At 41.7% G+C, this 17,684-nt stretch overlaps 1 protein-coding gene across 1 annotated transcript; it reads left to right on the top strand.

Annotated features, from left to right (window-relative positions):
- Nucleotides 1-5,719: 5,719 nt before the first annotated feature.
- LOC149234667 (uncharacterized) lies at nucleotides 5,720-6,521 on the top strand. The gene is made up of 3 exons (XM_089368335.1): nucleotides 5,720-5,809; nucleotides 6,023-6,175; nucleotides 6,261-6,521. The coding sequence occupies exons 1-3, from the start codon at nucleotides 5,720-5,722 to the stop codon at nucleotides 6,519-6,521; spliced, it is 504 nt and encodes a 167-aa protein (XP_089224461.1).
- Nucleotides 6,522-17,684: the final 11,163 nt, after the last annotated feature.

Genomic DNA, 17,684 nt, shown 5'->3' with positions numbered 1-17,684 from the left:
AGGACCGAGCGCTAACATGGTACATGAAGTATTCAAGCATTAACCCAATGGCAAGGATAGCGGACATCCATACTGAATTGAAAAAGGAGTTTAGCCGGCCAAAGACAAAAGCGCAGTCGGTCGTAGGATTCAAAGAGATCATGATGATGCCTGGCGAGACCCCATGGGATCTAGATCAGAGATTGAAAAGCACCATTCGCGAGGCCAACATGACCCTGACAGATGCACAACACTGCGCTTGGTTCATCGCATCATTAACGCCATATCTGAAGTTGGCTTTGTCACAACAGAAGATCTCAACCCAAGCAGAAGTGCTGGAAGCAGCAATGCAACTGCACGAAACCTCGGTACAGGACCCAGGGTTGGGAGTTCAACAAATCCAAGCATAGGTCCAAAATTTGTGTTTGGAGATACAGAAGTTAAGGCAAGATCAGACGCTGCATTCCGAAATCCAAGAGGAAGTAAGGTGTATAAAGTGCAGGGGCCAGGGACACAATAAAGATCGTTGTCCGGTCTCGGTGAATTTTGTGGTCACAGGGGGAACAACATCATTGCGACCAGAGGCATAGATAGGGCCGAGCGCGATCGCCCTGCTCTGCTGCGCAATCTGTCAGGTAGGAGGAAAGCACAACATGGATAACTATCATCTATTGCCAAAATACAACCAGACACCCCAACAGCTCTTTTGCAACTTTTGTAGATCGATGGGTCACGAAGAAAGAGATTGTCGTAGCTATAGAATGTTGATGGACCAGACACCGGCCTACAGAATGCAAACTGAGGTGCGAGTTCAGTATCCAGCCGCTGCATTTACGCGCGGTGGGATCCCAGGACGCGGTCAAGGACGGGGTGGAATGGGACCAAGAAGGGGTCGCGAGCAGCTAATCTGTTACAACTATGGAGGACCAGGACATTACGCGTGGGATTGTACCAACCCAACCCGAGTATCATGTCCTTATTGTGAACAATTTGATCATGAGCTGCTAGATTGCCCCGTGTTGATAGCACAAATTTGCGAAAAGAAGGCAGCGCCTCCTACAAAATGCAAAATGTGCAGATGATGAGATCCGAACCCCGCGACAATAAACCCATGGTCAACATGATATTGCGACGTGGCGTAGCCACAGGAGAAGTTGATAGGGAGACTAATATGGAAGCTAAGGAAAGCTTCATAGGTGTCTCTACTTGAGCTAGTAGGGATCCACCTGAGCTAACTGCTTCGCGACAATCGGGCAGTTAGAGGGTTACAGGAAATAATTAATAAATGCGCAGGTTGGGGTGAACCTCGCACAGTCGTGAAAATAGGAAGACACACATCGCAGATGGGTCAGGAAATGTGACTAACAACGCAGATTGGCGACTACGAGATGGATCAGGTCATTCTGGACCTAGGTTCTGATGCAAACGTATTGCCTAAACAGACTTGGGAGCGCATGGGTAAGCCTACACTACAATGGTCTCCTATCCAATTGCAGATGGCCAACCAGTAGAATATCTTTCCTATGGGACGGTTGCATGGCATTACAGTAGATATTGATGGCGTAAGTACCCGAATGGATTTCGAAGTTATTGAAATCATGGACGAAACTAGTCTGTACCCTGCGTTGCTAGGGATAGACTAGGCCATTGATATGAATGGGGTTATTAACCTCAAATAGAGGAAGATGATATTTGAGAAGAAGTTTCTCCGAGTTATCTGGATCCAACAGATGGACCACGCTACACAGAACCAGCACGTAGCGAAGAGAGGGACAATGTATTGGATAGTATCTACAAAATTGCTGCACAGGAGGAGTGGAGATTCTCGCAAGGCTATGCCAGTGATTTAGATGAGGAAGATGAGTGATGGCACAACAGGGCGAGCAAGGCTACCACGTTGCACTGTAATATGATGACGAAATCCCTATATTGCGTTAAAGTTCAGAACCGCGAACTGCCGATGTATGACAGGCTGAAAGTAGTAGAGGATTTCCTAGTTAAATTTGAAAGTGCGGTACCAGAGTACCAATGGTTCGATGCAATCAAATGGCCATTGCGTGTGACACCAGCGCAATGGTGGGATAACCATGAAGGAACCTTCGAAGATTGGTGAAGCTACAGGCGCCTGATGCAGATAAGATTTGGGAAGCCCGAGCTATGAATAGCGGAGAAATATGATGGACGGGAGAATCCGCACATACATCTAAGAAAATGGACCAAAGCTTATGGTACAGAGCCTCAACCAAAATGGGTGCACTTATTTTATCATACCTTGGATATCATTCCAAGGAACTGGTATACGGAAACAGAGCTCCGGCATGGCACTGGCGAGTAGGATATTCTGTGTGAAGGGTTTTTGTCGGCATTTCTATTTGAAGACTAATGGATGGATACTGTGGATGATGCATTATAGCTAGTAAAGGCCACCATATTCAGAACACCACCGGAGCCAGAAGAATTCGTGCCATTAGACTGGTCACGACAATTGAGCCAGGCCTTAGCATGTTATAATGTACAAGCGGAAGATGATGAGGATGACCTGCGTAACATCAATATACCAGAAACCGATGCAAACGTATTGCCTAAACAGACTTGGGAGCGCATGGGTAAGCCTACACTACAATGGTCTCCTATCCAATTGCGGATGGCCAACCAGTAGAATATGTTTCCTATGGGACGGTTGCATGGCATTACAGTAGATATTGATTGCGTAAGTACCCGAATGGATTTCGAAGTTATTGAAATCAAGGACGAAACTAGTCCGTACCCTGCGTTGCTAGGGATAGACTGGGCCATTGATGTGAATGGGGTCATTAACCTCAAATAGAGGAAGATGATATTTGAGAAGAAGTTTCTATAAGTCATCTGGATCCAACAGATGGACCACGCTACACAGAACCAGCACGTAGCGAAGAGAGGGGCAATGTATTGGATAGTATCTACAAAATTGCTGCACAGGAGGAGTGGAGATTCTCACAGGGCTATGCCAGTGATTTAGATGAGGAAGATGAGTGATGGCACAACAGGGCGAGCAAGGCTACCACGTTGCACTGTAATATGATGACGAAATCCCTATATTGCATTAAAGTTCAGAACCGCGAACTGCCGATGTATGACAGGTTAACAGTAGTAGAGGATTTCCTAGTTAAATTTGAAAGTGCGGTACCAGAGTACCAATGGTTCGATGCACTCAAATGGCCATTGCGTGTGACACCAGCGCAATGGTGGGATACCCATGAAGGAACCTTCGAAGATTGGCGAAGCTACAAGCGCATGATGCAGATAAGATTTGGGAAGCCCGAGCTATGAATAGCGGAGAAATATGATGGACGGGAGAATCCGCACATACATCTAAGAAAATGGACCAAAGCTTATGGTACGGAGCCTCAACCAGAATGGGTGCACTTATTTTATCATACCTTGGATGTCATTCCAAGGAACTGGTATACGGAAACAGAGCTCCGGCATGGCACTGGCGAGTGGGATATTCTGCGTGAAGGGTTTTTGTCGACATTTCTCTTTGAAGACCAATGGATGGATACTGTGGATGACGCATTATAGCTAGTAAAGGCCACCATATTCAGAACACCACCGGAGCCAGAAGAAGTCGTGCCATCAGACTGGTCACGACAGTTGAGCCAGGCCTTAGCATGTTACAATGTACAAGCAGAAGATGATGAGGATGACCTGCGTAACATCAATATACCAGAAACCAAAGGGAGTCATGAGGTGTGCGGCCCTGAGATAGAATATCCCTATATCACGACACCGCTGAAAACAAAGTAAGTGAATATCGGAACAGAGGAAGAACCAAAGTATGCTACGCTTGGGGACTACTAGGACAATGCCACGGTGGAAAAGGTTGTCGAGCTGCTCCGAGAATACCGTGATCTATTCCCTACAAAAATGATGGAGCTGAAAGGGATTCTAGGAGACCTAGGGATGATGAAGATAACCTTGAAGCTAGATGCAAAGCCAGTGAAGTAGTGACCCTATTGATTGAATCCAAAATACAAAGCGAAGGTCCACGAAGAATTGGATAAGATGTTGATAGCAGGAATTATTGAACCAGTTGAGGAGTCCGATTAGCTTAGCCCTATGGTTGTACAAGAGAAGAAACAGAAGGGGGAGATCCACATCTGCATGGATTTGCAAAAGCTCAATGATGCTTGTGTTAATGATTTGTTTCCAACACCCTTTACAGACGAGTTACTCAAAAATGTGGGCGGGCAGGAAGCATACCCCTTCATAGACGGGTTCTCCGGGTACCATCAGATCAAGATCACGCCAGAGGATTGGAGAAAGACAATGTTTGCTACCGAATGGGGATGTTTTCAGTATATGGTAATGTCCTTTGGATTGAAGAATGTGCCAGCGATATTTTCCCGTATTGTGGTAGCCGCATTCAAGGAATTTATCCACAAATACTTAGAATTCTACCTGGATGACTAGATCGTATTTGGCCTGGATGACTGGATCGTATTGATGCTGGATACTTGCCAACGACACCAGATTGTGTTCAACTTAAAAAAATGTACTTTCCTCATCCCTTTCGAGAACTTGCTGGGCCATGTGGTTTGTAAGCAAGGACTAATGGTGGATCTGGCAAAGATCGTTGTCATATTGAATCTGCAAGCACCGCGCAGTGTAAATTAGCTATGTGCTACGTTGGGACACATGGGCTTCTATCACAAGTTCATGAAAAGCTATGCCCAGATTACGGCTCCGATGGAGAAATTGCTGAAAAAGGATGCTACTTATTGTTGGAACGAGGAGTGCAACAGAAGCCTAGAGATGCTTAAGGAGAAATGGCTTCAACCCCTATATTGGTCTTTCCAAAATGGGACGTCAAGTTTCATGTGCATGTGGATGCATCATGTATCACACTGGGAGTGGTCAAGAGTGGAGGGACTAGACCATCCGATTGCATTCGCAAGTCGAAGGTTGTCCAAAGCAAAGAATAATTATTCCACTACTGAGCGAGAGGGATTAGCGATGGTATACGTGCTCCAAAAGTTCCGTCACTATCTGCTCGGAGGACATTTTAAGATGTACACGGATCACTCTACGCTCAAGTACCTAGTGAATAAGCCCATGTTGGGGGGCGCATTTGTCGATGGTTGCTGTTATTTCAAGAGTATGATTTTGAGGTTGTTATAAAGCCGGGACACCTGAATGCCGATCCAGATCATCTGTCCCGAATTAAGACGGCAAAGAACCAACAAATCTAGAAGAGGGACTCCCAGACGCCCAAATATATGTTGTGCACATTGCAGATGGCCACTTTGAAGATATTATCCACTTTTTAACTACGTGCACTATGCCGCAAGGGTATTCTGTCCAGTAAAAGAAGGAATCAATAATACGCGCAGCAGATTTTACCATAATTGCAGGTCCCCTTTACAAGATGGGAAATGACGAAATATTGCGACGATATGTACCAGAATTCAAGCGTGAATAGATCCTGGCTGAAGCACATGGAGGGCTTGGTGGCAGACATTATGCAGGCTAAGCCACAACCCAGAAGATTCTCCGTGCCGGATTATGGTGGCCTAGTCTACATCAAGATTCGAAAGCATACTGTCGAGCCTGTGATGCATGTCAATAGACGGGCAAACTGTCGCGAAGGGATGAAATGCCACTTCAGCCACAGATAACGCTACAGCCATTTGAGAAATGGGCGATCGACTTCGTTGGACCTATCGAACCATGAGGAAAGACAGGCACGCGCTATATCATCATGGCGACTGAATATTTGACCCGATGGGCCGAGGCACAGCTAGTTAAAGATTGCACGGCTGCGACAGCAGCAAAATTCTTGTTCAAGAACGTACTGACCAGGTTCAGCTGCCCCAAAATTCTCATGAGTGATAGGGGAACACATTTTTTGAATGAAACGATCAACACACTCACTGAGGAATTCCAAATCTATCACCAACAGAGCACACCCTACCATCTACAAGTGAATGGGACCATGGAGGCATTCAACAAAATTCTGGAGACTGCGCTAACAAAGGCCTACAATGCGCAATGAAATGACTAGGAATTGCACATTCCTGCTGTGCTATGGGCATACAGAACTACATGCAAGAAGCTGACAAGCCAGAAACCGTTTCGGTTATTTTATGGCAAGGAGGTTGTTATGCCTATGGAATATATTATTCCTAGTCTACAGATCACAGCGATCACAGGTATGGTAGACCGCGGGGCCCTAGAAGAGCAGCTCGTACAGCTAGAAGAATTGGAGGAGGAACGATTTTTTGGCTGGATTCCATCAGCAGGTACAGAAACAGCGTGAGAAAACATGGCACGATCGCCATATCAAGGTGCGCACCTTCAAAGAGAACGATCTAGTATTGCTTTATGATAGTAAGTTCGAAAAATTCCCAGGAAAGCTCCACATGCACTGGTTGGGACCTTATGTCATCAAAGAAGTCACCGATGGGGGCACAGTTCAACTAGCTAAACTCAATGGAGACCCCTTCCCTAGAAGGGTGAATGGCAGTCACCTTAAGCTCTACACAGGCGAGCCGACCGCCTGAATAGCCGTACAGAAGATAGTCTCACCACTCCACCCAGTCGCAAGAGAGCGGGGGACGATAAAGCAGCCTAGGGGACAGATGAGCGAGTACTATGGTGCACGTACATTTGACCATACGCAAGGGTTGCGATTGCACGAGAAGGCTCATGCGGACGTAGTGATAAAAGGAATGATGACTATTAGCTATGACAAGATGGTTGCATCACGGCAAAAGGGAGCGGGCAGCAGGCAATTAAGAGAAAGAGTACGAGTCAGATATGAAGCGAATGGCTACAGATTCCACACGGGAATGTTACATGAATGGGAACGAGCGGAAATAATTGCATTTGAATTTCCCATGACTTATAAGGTACCAAGGGGAGTCCACTCGGTGGCCTATGTTTCGGAAACACAGATGGAGCTGTTCATTATCTATTCACAAGGTATGCGCCTGAAGGTAGTAATTTGGCCGATAGAGAGGCAGGACTCTCTAAGGAGTATGCGGGTGACAATTGCGGGCATCCCGCAGGCTGCAGCATCACCAGTAGGAGATGTACCGGAAAAGAGGGAACACGAAGCAGAATTGGTCCGAAGGCCGTCGCCTCGCTCAGGGGCAGGTCGGTACACTACAACAGAACAATGAAAGGATGAACAGATGATGGCCACAACTAGAAATGAAATTAATAAGTCATCTCTGATGTCTCTCGAAGATTGGGATCTTGTGGACAATAGCCAGGGTCTTGCAAAATTGCAACACAAGCTGCAGCGAACGATGTGAAGGGCGGGTACGAAGGACCAAAGAAGCTATGGTGGTACCAGGTGGCGGCTCCCCTGCTCACACTAGAATCCTCAGAGGGGGTGTTCTATGTTAACCGATTAGAGCAGAATGAGCATTATCGGTTGTGAGATGTGGTAGAAACACTGAAGCAGCAGATGGTAGAAGCATTGCAAAAGAAAAGGAAGGAGTAGCAGGACGACGAGCACCACTCAGAGGGAGGCAAACCGCGAAGCCAAGGTAGAGCATCTCACCGTACCGATGAGTGACTCGGGATGAGTCACAATGATTGTGTTGGGGGATTGTTGGGTAGCGAAAGCCCCGCGCAACGATTAGAGGGCTTGAAGTTGGACATTTTGGGCAAAGTTAGGGAAACAAATCTGTTGAAAGCGTAGAGCGCGAATTATAATAGGTCGAGTCAAAGGGTAGTCCGCCAAAAAATAATGTAAAGAAAGATAAATAGAGTCGGCCCGTGCAAGGATCGCGGGCTAGGGAAGGGTATAAATAGAGCACGGATCTATGAGGGAAAGGTAGTTCTTTGGAGGATGAAATGTAATGGGTTCTTAAGAAGATAGTCTGAAAGCATCTATAAGTTTGAGTCGAGAGTTGGGTAGTAGGTAGAGGCTCTGTAGCTATGTGCGCAGAGGCTTGGAAAGTCCGCAGTTGTGTGCGCGGACCCCTGCAGCTGAGCGCGCAGGGTAGATCTGGATGTATTGGTGGAGAATAATAATAAAGATAAGTTTGCTTCTGTAAATTCTGTGTTATCGCTCATCTGTCTTTGTGGTTTACCTTTCTGTATCTGGTTAATGTAAATGTGATAAGTGTATGTGAATTTGGGTTTATTTTGTGCACGAAATGATTATGTTGGTTACATGTTTGCTTAAAGACCCTATTGAATAGCTCTAAATCATAAGAGTAGAATAGTGCAGTAATAAGAAAAATATAATCACTCTGGATCGGTGCGAGTACCGAACAGTGCAGAGCTGTAAACCAGTTCGCAAACCTCCCAAACCACACCAAGATATCCCTAGGGTGCGGAAACCTGGCTCCAGCACCCTCCCCAGCTACCTCGGGTGAGACCTCAGTTCGCGCTCCACGGGCTATTGCCGAAAGGTCCAGTAGCTACAGGATTTGTTTGGCTAAATAACTCTTCCAAACCTGGGTTAGGCCCATAGTAGCCAACAGTTTGATGAAAAAAATATCAAGAAAATATCTTTTGTTTCTGTATTGCAAATATATATGTTAACATCAAATAGTTTAGAAATTATTTGTATTGTAAAACCTTTTTCCTATATATGTCGAAATGCATATGGTAGTAATGAGTTTATAGTATAAGCCTGTGAATCTATTGACAGTGCTTGATCCGTGTCTCTCCCCGGTATGAAGTCCCAACTAGACCTCACACTATTTGGTGTAGGAGTCCCATCCGTATGATGGCTCAGTTGCTATTATCTTAAAGATATGCCTTAGCTCTTTCTTGTCAGCACGTGAGAGTTGTTTACTATTTCTTCGAACAGCGAGGTTCGTGTGTCTGGTGAGTGCTTAGTGTCATTTGTGTCAAAGTTCTTTCACTATAGAGGGAGAGGGTGGAAGTGAGTCTCAGGTTGAAAGGGAATAGTCCCAACTCTGCGAGAGACACACAACACAACAAGACATGCACAACTTCCGACGAAGTATTCCACACGGAAGCGGTAGTAAAAAACATAAGGTGAATAGAGATAGTGTATAACAGCCACTGGAATAGTCCACATGAGTGCGACGAACGTTATAACAAGTTTACAAGAATGAATCTATCGAGTGTCCAGCGTAGCCCACACCGGCAAGATAGTGTTAGCAACTAATGAAACACATTTCCAATACCATATGTACTAAAAACCAAAAATAGTTCAACTGTCTTAATACAGGTTAAATCAACATGCATTACAAACGTCCACAGAATAGTATTGCAAATGAATACAATACATGTGTGAAACATGCTAGCCTGTTAACAGGCTTCAAAATTAAGCAAAAGTTCCAAGACACATTCGTACACCATTACATCACTAACCCCAATAGCAGGGCGTTAGAGCCACTGCTCGCTCCTCAAAGAAAAGATTACAGACTCTCAAGGCTATGTGGGAGGATCCAAGGTGAAAATTCTTTTGCATGTACAAATGAGGGGTATTTATAGCCAATGGTAAAACTATCCCTTGTGACTATTCGACTTCCCTCATGATTGTTTGACTTACATGAATCTTCAACTTTACATGACTCTTCAGATTTACATGTGGGTCTCTTGGACTTCCATGTTAAATTACATTGATTACAATAGTATGGCCCACAGTAGTGATGTGGCCGAGATGACCCATGACATGACTCAACACGACAAAGTTGATATGTTCATGCTGTTGCTAGTGTGCATGTCAAGCTCCGGTGTTGCTGAGTGATGGATGTGCTCTTGGTGTATCATAGCTTCACCTCTGCATGACAAGGTGTGCGGAGTCTTCAATGACCTTGGTGTTAGCTTGATGCTACATGTGCACGATGCTCCTTCACTTGTACTTTGGCATGCTTCATGTGTTCATTCGTTCGTGAACAAGGCTCCTTGCATGCGCTCCTTGTTCATCATGTTCATCGTCGCGCCATGTCTCATATATGTTCCTGTATCTGCAATAATTCATGATGAGATGATGTCAAATCTAGAAATCTCCTAGTTTACCATGATGCATTGTCTTTCGCTTTCAGATGTAGGTGACAGGGAGAGAGGCTAAGGCTCTGCAATTGTGCAAGGTAGATTTCAAATTGGGATGCAGGCTCTGGGCAATGTCCATGAAAACTGTGTAGAGGTCACTGGGAGACTAAGATGGGCAATCCGGATCAGTAGTGACTTTTTGCGGGATCTGGCTCGGATAGAGGGCAGATCTGTGCAATTTTTTTAGGGACGCAGTGCAGGTAGCAGAGGGATACTGGCAGTAAAAACTGTGCAATTTCTCCGAGGAGCTGGTAGCGGGTTGTGGGAGGCCACTGGAAAAAATTGTGCACTTTTTCTGGGAAGCTAGCAGCAGGCTGCTAGAAAAAACTACGCAGAGCTGGGCTGTTGGTCTATTGGACATCCCTACGCAGTTTATGAGTTGAGCGGGATGTTGGGCAGCTGGGAGTCATGAAAACTGTGCATTTTTCAGGACAAGTAGTAGGTTGGCTGACAAGGTGACTGGCTGGAAAAACTGCGCAATTTTTTAGGGCAGTGCAGTGACAGGCAGCGGGGATCTATCCGGCATGTTTGTACGGTTTCTTTAGTCAATAGAAGTGGGCATGCTTGGTAACTTATGTGCAATTTTTTGGAGGAGTGAGTCTCGGGGTCACTGCTCGGTCAAACTCTCTGGGTGACCTTGCGGGCAGCGCAGATTGAGATGACGTTTTGAGTAACTTCTGTGTTGTTCTAGGTGACAGTCAGTCGGGTCGAATCCAGGATTGCACAGTGTAGATTGCCTGGGAGACAGCCTCAAGCTCTGCGCAATTTTAGGCAGCATTACATAATCACTAAGGGCTCAAACTGTGCAGTGCAACTCAGCAGAGGTCCAGCTGTTTGGGGGTAATCCAGTCAACAGAGTTTCAGCGAAATGACTAAGTGTGTGAGCGAGTGAACTTGTGCATAAATGACCTTGGGAACACACGCTCGACACGACTCAACAACAAGACACCTTGAACCAACAAGACAACATGCTCAGTGTGACTGACTGTGGGACTGTCAAATGGTGAAAGTGACAAGTGTGACACTTTGGATAGACATTTGGATGACCGTGATGACACTTGTGTGACAGTACTTACAATATTATGTGTGAATGGGATAGATGTTTATATAGTGAACACAACTCAAACACAACCTTCAACCTCCCCAGACCAACGTCACAACCATGACATAGCAATCAACATGCTGAAGGTGATAGTTGGTCGAACAAGTGAAAAGCAAGCAATACATGTAGAAGAAACACATAAAATGAATTTTCGTGTTTGTGCACATGAATGTTACTGAGGACAGGATGATATGACAATGGAAAGAAGTCCTGCAAACTCAACTAAGAGGTGTACTTCGAAAGGTGTTATTTACTTACCATACTTACCCTCAAGATGATCATGCATTTGACAGAGTTTGCATGTGGTCCTGATATTTTCCATTACTTGGTTCATTGGTCCTTCTCCTCAGCTCCTTGGAAGTGATTTTAGCATGTCACATTTTCCTATAGTCACTAAGAGGTAGATCTGTACAATTTTAGCAGGTAGTGACTATTGCTAGGATGAGGCCCTGGGAGGCCTGTATGTGTAGTTTCTACATGCAAGACAGACAGGGTAGCTTGGACCACATAACGAAGTTTTGAGGCTCATGGAATTGTTGCGGGATAGGGGACTTGGGAGGACACTTCTGCACTTTCTGAGTGCAGTGCAGCTAGACTGCTCTGCGCATTTCTAGAGAGCAGTGTTGGCTGCCTCACTATTCTGCACATTTTCAGAGAGCAGTGCTAGATGGGGTCTCTACGAGCTACATGTATTCAGCAGGCAAGGGAGGAAGCTTTATGGTTGAAGAAGCAAAGTGCACAGTTCCAAGAAGCTTGATTAGGCTAGGTTTCTCAGGAAAACAGCTAAGTGTGAGATCAGTGAAACATATCTAAACATTGACAGGACTTGAATTTGATCGCACATGGACACTTAGTTACACAACATAGACCATCCAGAATAAATAAGACATACTTTTCTTGGTGCAACAACCTTTGTGACAAGAGTGCGTGAAGTGAGTGTGAAACATGTCTATGTGATGACAACCACTCACGTGCACATGCTTTCCCTTGAATCAAAACAACATTCCCTTTGCATGACCAACAACAACCCTTATGCCCGAAAATGACACAGGGTGCATAAAGATGAGAATGCGGAAAACTCTTAAGATCAAGGAGGGAAGCTTGAAATCATCAGCGTACCAACAAGCGACCAAGGATAATCGATCACATGATCTGAGGTAGGCTCTGAAATTTGCATGCGAGCCAAATTTTTGGAGGGTGTTGTAGCCGCTACAACAGAATCATTGATACATTGCTCTTGTTCAATGTTTCTAGTATCTAGGTGTTGTTTTAAGCAATTGGTAGCAGTATTCTTAATACAAATGAAATAACTATAAAAAACCAGTGCAACTGTTTTTTTCATACTAGACATATCAAAACATAGTGTAGGTATGTAAATAGACTCAAACAAATAGCCATCATAGTCATTGATATTTTGTCCATAGATCTACAAACCTTGTTCCATTAATATTTTCTCACTTGACAATATGTTAAAGTGTACAAGTGAGAACTCGTATGCACATTTACATGGGTCAATTGCTTCAGTTATTGAAGCTATGATATCTATTTTTCTATGTAACATAAGTGGCACAAATTTCCCACATACAAAATTTTGATTATCTTGGAAAATATTATATTCATGGTCATCAATGGCTCGATTGAACAGTAGATCTTATTTTAATTTTATTTTAAGATAAATAGTGGTACCTTGTTACAAGTTCTATGCAACCATACGAAACAAAAAAAAAATAATAATAATAATTGGAACTTTGATCGAGCACATACTGACTTGTTCCAAGAGGATTTTTTCCACCTGTGAACAATTTTTTTTATAAATTGAATCCAAGCACATTAATTATTCTATTGATAGAAAACTCATCTATTTCTTGTTAAAATGTTTATCACTATATATGGTGGATTAAATTTACCATTATTTTGAGCAATGTTATACAGGTTTCCTCAACAAGATACATTCTACTTGTTCTAGTTGCATTGTTGTTTCTTGTTATGTATCTGTGTCAATATGTCCAAACCAATATGCCTATAAGATGAATCACATCTTGATAGTGAATTCCAGGTTGAACTTTAGTTGCACACATAGTGTGTCCAAAGTCACAGCAAAAGAGTTATTATACACAAAGCTAGCACAAGGAATTGAGGAAATACTTGCACATTTTGTCAAAAACTTCTATGTCAATTACTATGTTCTTGTATTCATTTGTGTCAAGTATTTAGCTCTAAATAAAAATACAACTATAGAAGCCAGATTTATCAGATTATTGTTCTAACAAAGTAGGTCTTTTCAAAACATATGTTACTTCTTCAGATTGATCAGTTTTCATGAACATTGTTCTTCTAACAGTTGAATACAAAGACAAAAAAAAACCAATGTGCATTGTTTGTCCACTTGACATTTGTTGTATATTTAGCAATCTATTTCCAAGTTTGTGAATAGCTTCAACTTTGTTGTCTCAACAAGACATACGATTTTTTACTGAATTTGTTTAAATGCAATTATAATGGAGCATTCCATTTTTTTCATATAAGACCTGAAATACGTTATTGCACGATAGCTGTCTAAAATAGATTGAGCATATGTGTTTCCTTCCTCAACTATGTTCTTGTATTCAATTTTCTTGGGTGTTTTGCTCTGAATACAATTGTACCTAGATATAAATGTAAACACAAATAGACAATGAATATATCCTTTAAGAACCGGTTATTGAAATTCTAAAAAGACCTTATAGTGTCATATACCATATAGACTTATGCTATCTATAATTGAGCTGAGAGTCAAGAAAAAAATTGCTAGTGTGAACACAATAAACTCTTTTCACATTCTATTGGGCAGAGGCAAATCAAGTTTTCTATATTTCTTTGTTTTATAATTATTTGGTATGAAACTTACAATCTTAATATTCACCGAATAATTTGCGTTCTTGTTTTTATGTTTACAAAAAGTTTTTTCCCCTTTGTGTGTCATAAAATCAACAAAAACAAAAGCCTCAAATAATTTATTTATTTATTTATTTTTTCTGAAAACTTAAGTCGAAGGTCACATTCAAGAAAATTTTGTTAAAAAAACACAAGCTCCCAAGTACCGGACCTTCCGACAGACAAGCATGAACTCAAACTCACCATAATTTTTTTTATAAATAATCAAGCCGACCTGTCGACCTCAGCATTTCTGGACTTCTGGCTAACCTACCGACCTCCGCATTTCCCAATTGTCAGGCTACCAGAACTAATGAGTCTACCTGACTATGGTCTACTCCAAGCCAGGATAGAATAAATGAATCATAAAACAAAAAAAAGATGCCTAACTATGTGGCTTCACGACTGTACATTCGACTCACAAAAAAATAAACGTGACAATCACCACATCGATCTTGAACTTTTCATGATTTTAGATTTAGTTACTGAAACTCTAGTATCCTTTATTTGTCTATTCTGCAAATTTTTCTTTTTGTTCATCACAAAAGGCACAAAAAACAAGAGCCTTATACTACAAAAAAAATCGAAATTTAAGTCGCAAGTCAGATCTAGAAACATTTTTTAAAAACAAAATACAACCTTCCGACTACCAACATAGAGTAGCTAGGAATATTTTTTATAAATACTCGACCCGACCTTCGACATGAACATTTCCGACTATCAAACTATGACCAGAATCATTTTTTTAAAATAGATACGACCTTCCGACTACTGGACCTTCTGACCACCTGACTACCAACACAGAGAAGCTAGGAATTTTCTTTTATAAATAATCGGCCTTACCTCTGACTTCAACATTGCTGACTGCAAAACTACCGACCTCCTGACTTCAGCAATGCCTGACTGTGAAACTACCGAACTAATGAAACCACCTAGCTATCAAATGACTCAACCTTCTGTCCACCTGACTTAGAACACCGAGTGACTATGATTTTTATAAATAATCCAAACAAACCCCTGACCTTAGTATTGTATGACTATGAAACTACCGACCTCCAAACCTCAGTGTTCCTAAATATCAAACTACCAGACTTTTTGACCTTCACATTTTGTAACCTAATGAAACTACCCGACTATGGTATAGTCGGTTGACAATAGAATAATTGTAATAAAAAAGAACACCCAACTGTCCAACCTCCTGACTATATAGTCAACCCAATATTAAGTTGGACATCGAATGTAGGAAATTTTTGACAAAAAAATGTAGTCTTCCGACTACCTGACCTCCCGACCACACGACTAACAAATCATATTAACTATTAACGAATATGGCCCGACCTCCCAAGCTTGAAGTAAATGGATTTTGGCACTACTTTTATTATGTTATTGTGAAACTATTACTTTTTCCTGCCAAAACTTTGTTATTGTGAACCTTGTAAATAATCCATGTAGTATGTCCAATCGTACAATAGTACAATTGTGTTTCCCCAATCATAAGTTTTCCCACCCAGGGTCCTAACCGCAATAGGATAAGCCTTATCTAATTCTATCTATAAATTCAGCATTTTACCCCTTTGCTTGACATTGAACATCCTTTCTTATTTTTCAAGAATGGTTGTGCCATGGCCCTTTGGCTCTACAACACACATACCCTTTAGTCGAAATTTATGTATTGTCCTTAAAGACTAGGTGTACTGTTGCATCAAGTACCTCCAGCTAATCCTCTCGATTGCGAGCCGCTCTAAGAAATTCATTTCACTTTCGAATCTAAATGAGCACCTCGCCACTTTGTTGAATTCATAATAAGATGTTCCACGACGTTACCCCTTATGAGCTTAGGTGATAGTTACATTAATGAATTTCTATCTCGTGGTGTTTATTTTCCATTGGGTAGAGAACTCCTCACATGGTGGCATAGGCGCTCCTACAGTTCTTATCTGACAGAAGATTGGAGCCACCTTACATCAGGCTTCCACCTCACCTACCACATACTAACTATTCTAGAATTCTCAGGAAATCTCTAAGTAGCTCCTCGACACAGCTCCCTGTGGTGGGAATGGAGGATTGTGCACAATAAAGGCTAAAGCCTGTAAAAGCACTACAAAAAGAAATAATCAGCCCAAGTACATTTGTTTGATGTTTGCATATTGTTTTCATGTCAGAACAATGTTTTGCAAACAAATATCTTAATGTACACATTGATTGTCTCTATCAAACAAAGTGTTTGTGGTATAGATTTGTACATTAATACAAATGCTCTTAGAACCTAATTGTTCTAAATGATCTTGTTTTGCAATTTGAATAAATTGTTGAGATCCTTAACTTCATTTATTTATTTTTTTATGATATCACTAAGCATTTAGGGAAAATTGTTATGGGGCTCTTCTTCAGTCTGAACTTCAGACATTTTGTAATTACTATTCTCTACTATATTAACTTATTTATTTTTTTCATGGAACCATAGGACACATGTGCCCATGCATAATCGTAACCATAATCAATATACAAATTAGGAAAATATTGGTTCACAATTGCATGACAGATATACTCAGAACAACATATATTCCCCTAGCTATTTTTCCATATCTATTAAAATGACAATGTAGCACAACCCATTAATTGGAAATTGTAATCATACAAAATTTATCTTTTTTGTCTGCAATAAAAATGAAACTAGTACTCCATCCACATCCTCTCTTCCAAGTGCCTCTTTTCCTTTTGGAGCAAGTTTTTTGTCCCTCCCTTACTACTGCATCCTTGTTCTTGCAACTAGTCGATAAATTTTGTTCCGTTTTTCTCCTTGTATTATTTCAAAACAACATGGACCTGAAAATTTTCCTAATGCCATTTAATTTAATGAACCATCCCCTTTACTTCATGCAACACTAAGCATTTAATTCTTATTGTCAAGTTTAGGTTTCTTCTTTGGCCAATATACTATATCATCCCAAAAAAAAATTATCTATTCCTAGCTCTACAGTTCATGTCCTCAGAGTATGTCATCTCTTTGTTTAGTTATTCCAAACATTACAACATATGTACATTCTTTTTACAATGCAACACATGAACCATTGGTAAGACTATGACATATACAATAAAAATTCGGAAAACTACTAACCAACAAACACCTTTTTGTACTCTCTAGTCTTGTTTGTTTATTTCATGCAAAGTGAAGCAAATGGAAAATTTCTCTAGCTATTTACTTATTTGTTTTAGCAAATGGGTTATCTATCAAACTAATAAGTGTAAATGGGTAAACATGTGAAGTTTGGTTACACTTTTTCAACTGAACCAATTTTTTTTTGACCAAATTAGTAAAATTAATTCAACCAAACTATTGTTGCTTACATTAATGCAAACCATTAAATGAATTCTTGGCCAGAGATGGAAAAACCGACAATAAAAGTTTTTGGCCAACTTGTTAATTCGGTCGAAATAATAATTCGTCCGAAATAATAATTCGACTGAATCAGTAATTCGGTCGAGTTAGTGTTTATATATGTCACAGCCCTAAGGTCGTGGAAATATTTTATGTTCTATAAGTTAGTCCTTATTTTTCGTTCATTGTTGGAGGAATTTTATGCGATATCAGTGCGCTAGAGGAAGTGTTTTTTGTAGGGTTGGTTGGAGACATTTGTCATTGGCACTGGCGGAATTCTGCAAC

The sequence above is a fragment of the Pinus tabuliformis genome, chromosome 8 (assembly GCF_031772625.1).
Source record: "Pinus tabuliformis cultivar Carrire ecotype Pingquan chromosome 8, CPIR1, whole genome shotgun sequence".
Lineage (NCBI taxonomy): Eukaryota > Viridiplantae > Streptophyta > Pinopsida > Pinales > Pinaceae > Pinus > Pinus tabuliformis.
Note: the sequence above shows the minus strand (reverse complement) of the source record. Positions and strands in the feature narration are given on the sequence as shown.